The sequence below is a fragment of the Limulus polyphemus genome, unplaced genomic scaffold, assembly GCF_000517525.1.
Source record: "Limulus polyphemus unplaced genomic scaffold, Limulus_polyphemus-2.1.2 Scaffold1788, whole genome shotgun sequence".
NCBI lineage: Eukaryota > Metazoa > Arthropoda > Merostomata > Xiphosura > Limulidae > Limulus > Limulus polyphemus.
In genome coordinates this window covers 185,499-190,793 of record NW_013667398.1, presented here as the reverse complement: position 1 = coordinate 190,793, position 5,295 = coordinate 185,499, and the positions used below count along the sequence as shown (strand labels likewise).

Below are 5,295 nucleotides of genomic sequence, written 5' to 3'. Positions count from 1 at the left end.
CATATACAAATGTGGAAGGTGTTAAAGAAGACATTGCATGTTTTTTTGCTTCAAAGCCAAGTGATTTCTTTAATCAGGGCATTAACAACCTGACTGTAAGATGGAAAAGAATCATCGATAAGAATGGAGACTATTTCATTTAACAAAGTTTTTTTTTTTATTTATATATATATACAAGTTGTTCGGGTTTTTCATCTAAAAAAAAACTACATTAATCTCTTGACGACCTAATATATTGACCTTTCAGCTGTGCCTGGTTAACATTACAGAAGTTGCAATGATTTAATGCACATGCACTCATGTTACCTTATCCAATAATATACAACTGACCTGTCTTTGTTGTGTTTTAGTGGACAAGTATTTTGTAAAATACAGTCACATTTCAGTTATAATATACACATGTATATATTTTATCACTGTTTACAAATAAATTCTTAAGCTTATTTTTCTTAAAACATAGAACAGTAAATAAATAAGTAAATCAAACAATTATCTCTTCTAGTTACGACCTTTGTGCTCGGTTGATGCTTGACATACATTGCCAAGCCTTTTAAAATTTTGTACGTGAAGGATATGAAATAATCTTTTTTTAGGTTTTATATATACAGTTGAATAACCAAAAAATCATAAATACTATATTGATACCATAAAATTACACTATAATTTATCAAGCAGTATCTAGTAACTAAGCTGTATCTGGGTTTAAAAACTGAAATTTCGAGCTGACTAAAGACACAACCTACCTCTTTGAAATCTTGGTTCAAAAGAACGAGATGGCATCCTAACAAATGAAAATGGCTGAGAAAGCCACAAGGGGGACATTCTGGGTTTTTGATTGGTTATTCACGCCATATATTGAAGTAAGCGTATATAAGGGACCATTTCCAAAAATGGAAAGAGGTGAGCAGGGCCACTGTGCTTGATTCAATACATAAGCAGTATCTCAGCAAACAGAAAAGATAGGGGGCTCTTAATTTAAATTCTAGTTTGAGTTCCTAATTCATACAAAACAACAGACTTTGTATTTTGACATCACAAACATTTAAACATTTTCTATGTGCCAATGAGAAGTTCTACTTTTCATTGTAAGTTACAACATACCCTTTTGTTTCACAAATATCAGAACATATTTTTTTCTGGAGAGATGAGTGTATTTTACACAATGTTTTGTACATAAAATTGTAACAGTGTGACTTCAGAGATATTTGTATATATTTATATATTTACTCAGTATGTGCACATTAAGAAAACTGTTGATTTACACTACTATAAAATATTAGCATACAGTTGGGAATTCTAAAATAATAAGCAACTACGGTATATCATTGTAGAGTTGAAATTCATCACTGAGCTTAAATGTACAAAGCTGGAGGTCTAAGGACCAAGAATATTTACATATTAAACTCTTTATGTTCTATTCAAAACACTATTTTTACCTATTTACTTTTCTAGTTTCAAAGAATTTGTACTACTGTTATTAAGTTAATACTCTACACATTTATTAAAGAAGAAGTTTAAATTTTCTATCATCATTAACAGTATTGACCACTAACTTCACAAAGAAATCAAAATGGTCATACCCTCTTGCAGGATGTACAGCAATACCTCGTGGCTTATCAACCATTGTCTTATTTATCAATTCTCGCCTCATCCTCCCAGCATAATTGATGTCAGTACGAATAACTTCAACTCTGGCCAGTCCACCATCGACAAAGTATAAATTCTTGCTGATCCAATCAAAAGCTAACCCTTCAATAATCATTAAATCTTTCTCTACAAGAACTTCTGCTGATTTTTGTCCATCAAGACACATTCTCTGCAAAAATTAATATAATTATTCTTAAAATTTGCATGAGAAAATACTACAGTTCTCATACAGATTATACCAATTTAACTTTGGGGGAGGGCAGTGGGTGTTCATGGAATTCTTGAGTGTACATTCATAAATGAAAATTTCAAAATTTAATTCAAAAATATTGCAGAACTTATATCTTAGCATTATATAATGCTTATCTAGTTTATTTTACTTATAACAATTTTTAAAATGCTCAAATTTTCATTGTTATATCCTTATATGTCTGAACTGTTAACACCAAACATGTAGGTTAAAAAAAGAAATTGATGCCTCCTAAGCTTATATTTCTTTCTTCCAATCAAACGTCAACATTTTCAATTAACTTGACATTTACTTTAATGAATCTAAGTTTCAAATGGACAGCAACTGCCTGTTTTAGAAACCTACAAATGTAGAGGATGACGTTTCGAAAGTCTTCCACCTTTCGTCTTCAGGTCAGTGTGTGTGTGGTGTAGTTTGGTCTTTATAGTGTTCTAGTGGATTGTGAAGAGCGTGTTATAATTGATTGGTTAAAACACGTTTCTCATTGGAGGAGAGACTTCCTGTAGCCTCAACCAATGGTAGCCACAGTTTACTCACCTCTAATCCTGAATAAACAATAACTAATATATACAAACTAATCTTGAACAAAAACAAAATTAGCAAAGCATCATACTACAAACGTCTGATAAAGGTAAAAGTAATGCCATTTTGAAATATGATGTCACCAATAAGTCTCTGTCAGTCAAACCATGATCATATGATTTATAGCAGGTAGTCAACCGATTCATTTGGCAGAACAAAGCAAAACAACTATTACAGTGTTTTATAGCAACATTTTGGAAACTTCAAAATATAAAACATAATAGAAATACTAAATCAAATTTTACTTTTTTCATGTAAAAATTAGGAACTATTCAGAAAGTTTGTATCATGGCTCTTACAATTTGGTTAAGTATCTATGCTGTATGAACGAATATAACAGAGGGATATTAGTGATATTCTAATGGTCTAGAAAGGGTTGGTCATCTGATGTAATAAATTTAATTCATATTCTGACTACTTCCATTTGAAACACAGACACAAGCATATTTTTGACTCAAAATTGAATGATGATTAAAAATGCTTTTAAATATTTAGAAATAAAATAATATGCAGATGTAACCTGGGAAATCAAACAACTGGTCTTACAAGGATGTTGACAAGTGTAACTTTAGGCTACTGACAAAGAATTTTCTCATGCATATAAAACTTTATCTTATGTACACAGAACCTGACATTCTATACAAGCATTTAATTTCATTCTATGTTACTCAGACTTAACAGCAAATGCAGCACAGAATAAATAACACACTTTACCATAATTTTCTTTTGGTTTATATCAGCCCAAAAAACACAATTGTTGTGGTAATCATAGTCAACAGCAATAACATTCTTCAGATCAGGAAGAGCAAGAGTATCCCAAGTAACGCTGTCTGTGTTGAGTGGGATACGGCTTACTTTTGTCCTTTGAGCAAACAGCAAGAACTCTGTCTCACCTTGTAGAGCAAAAACAAAAATATTGTATATGCCACATGCATTTAACTGAAATATGTATTAAATAAAGTCATTTCTCTAATGAAGGTTCCTTTCAAATCAGTAACAAACAAAATTAATTCATAAAAACTACTCACTGAGGAGCAATTAACATGAACAAAGCACGAGTCTTTCCTCACCAGGATTCCCCCTCCCCAAATAAACAAAAAAGGATGTCAAGAGAATGTAACAAATTACCATAACAGCTCTCATTGGTTCCTGTTATATATAAAAGGTATAATCTGGGAAACTAAATGTACTAAACTCAATCCTTAACATAGGATGTGAAAAAATAATCTACCAAAACAACTGTCATTCATTCCTGCTACTTATCAAATGTACTATCTTCCAGACTAGCTGTATCAAACTTGGTCCTTTCACATATAAGTAATAATCTACCAAAACAACTGTCATTCATTCCTGCTACTTATCAAATGTACTATCTTCCAGACTAGCTGTGTCAAACTTGGTCCTTTCACATATAAGTAATAATCTACCAAAACAACTGTCATTCATTCCTGCTACTTATCAAACTTCCAGATTAACTGCATCAAACTTGGTCCTTTCAGATATAACAAAACAACTGTCATTCATTCCTGCTACTTATCAAACTTCCAGATTAACTGCATCAAACTTGGTCCTTTCAGATATAACAAAACAGCTGTCATTTATTCCTACCTTTTTTAAGTACGAAAATTACTGACTAATTACATTAAAAATAAAAAAACTAACATAATGTTATTGATTAAAAAATCAAGAGTAATAACATTAACTCCTTACTTTTATCTGGACAAGAGATAAGCTCTGGATCATAACGGTAATTGCTGCCTCCCTTGCATGTATCACCTGACACTTTCCGGTAACTATTAAGAAATACCACAGAAGAGTTGATTATACAACAACAAATCTACAACAATATCCACATCATGATTTGATCCTGAATAATATTTTCAAAAAAACAATGTGTCTTAAAAAGTTCAAAAACTACCTAAGGTTACACTTAACATTTTATCTTGACCTTTGCTAATGAGCAGCAATGTAAACTGTGTGTTTATCTTTCATATTAAACTTTTGTTTTAAATACCAATCATACTAACTGTGAAAAGTAGAAAAATAAATGGTACAAGACACCACCAAAAGCATAAAAAGATGTTCAATACCTCATAAAAGACTTGCAAAAAGATTTAAGATAGGCTTCAATTCCTCTTACCCTTTAGTCCTGTTATAGAAATTGCTTGGAGAGCACGTATCAGGAATTGCATAAGGATTTCCTTCACTGTCAGAATCTCGGACACACATATGTATTATATCATCTTCTTTAAATCCAAAGTCACTGAAAAACACTAATGTTTTTAAATCTGAAACAAGTCACTTATGCAATGTCTAGTGCTGACCATACTTCATGTTAATTAAACAACCACAATGTCTAGTGCTGACCATACATGTTAATTAAATAACCACAATGTCTAGTGCTGACTTTACTTCATGTTAATTAAACAACCATAATTTCTAGTGCTGACCATATTTCATGTTAATCAAATACCCATAATTTCTAGTGCTGACCTTACTTCATGTTAATCAAATACCCATAATTTCTAGTGCTGACCATACTTCATGTTAATCAAATACCCATAATGTCTAGTGCTGACCTTACTTAATGTTAATCAAATACCCATAATGTCTAGTGCTGACCATATTTCATGTTAATCAAATACCCATAATTTCTAGTGCTGACCATATTTCATGTTAATCAAATACCCATAATTTCTACTGCTGACCATACTTCATGTTAATCAAATACCCATAATGTCTAGTGCTGACCTTACTTCATGTTAATCAAATACCCATAATTTCTAGTGCTGACCATATTTCATGTTAATCAAATA

The 5,295-nt window shown here is 31.4% G+C and overlaps 1 protein-coding gene across 1 annotated transcript in view; it reads right to left on the bottom strand.

The window, feature by feature from the left end:
• Nucleotides 1-5,295, bottom strand: part of LOC106464933 (sortilin-related receptor-like) — a 100,786-nt gene that overhangs the window by 55,472 nt on the left and 40,019 nt on the right. The window contains exons 14-17 of the mRNA XM_022392746.1: nucleotides 4,620-4,742; nucleotides 4,190-4,272; nucleotides 3,194-3,372; nucleotides 1,581-1,816 (exon numbers count right to left, since the gene is read on the bottom strand). Of these exons, the coding sequence (XP_022248454.1) occupies nucleotides 1,581-1,816; nucleotides 3,194-3,372; nucleotides 4,190-4,272; nucleotides 4,620-4,742 (621 nt within the window). The remainder of the gene's footprint in view (nucleotides 1-1,580; nucleotides 1,817-3,193; nucleotides 3,373-4,189; nucleotides 4,273-4,619; nucleotides 4,743-5,295) is intronic.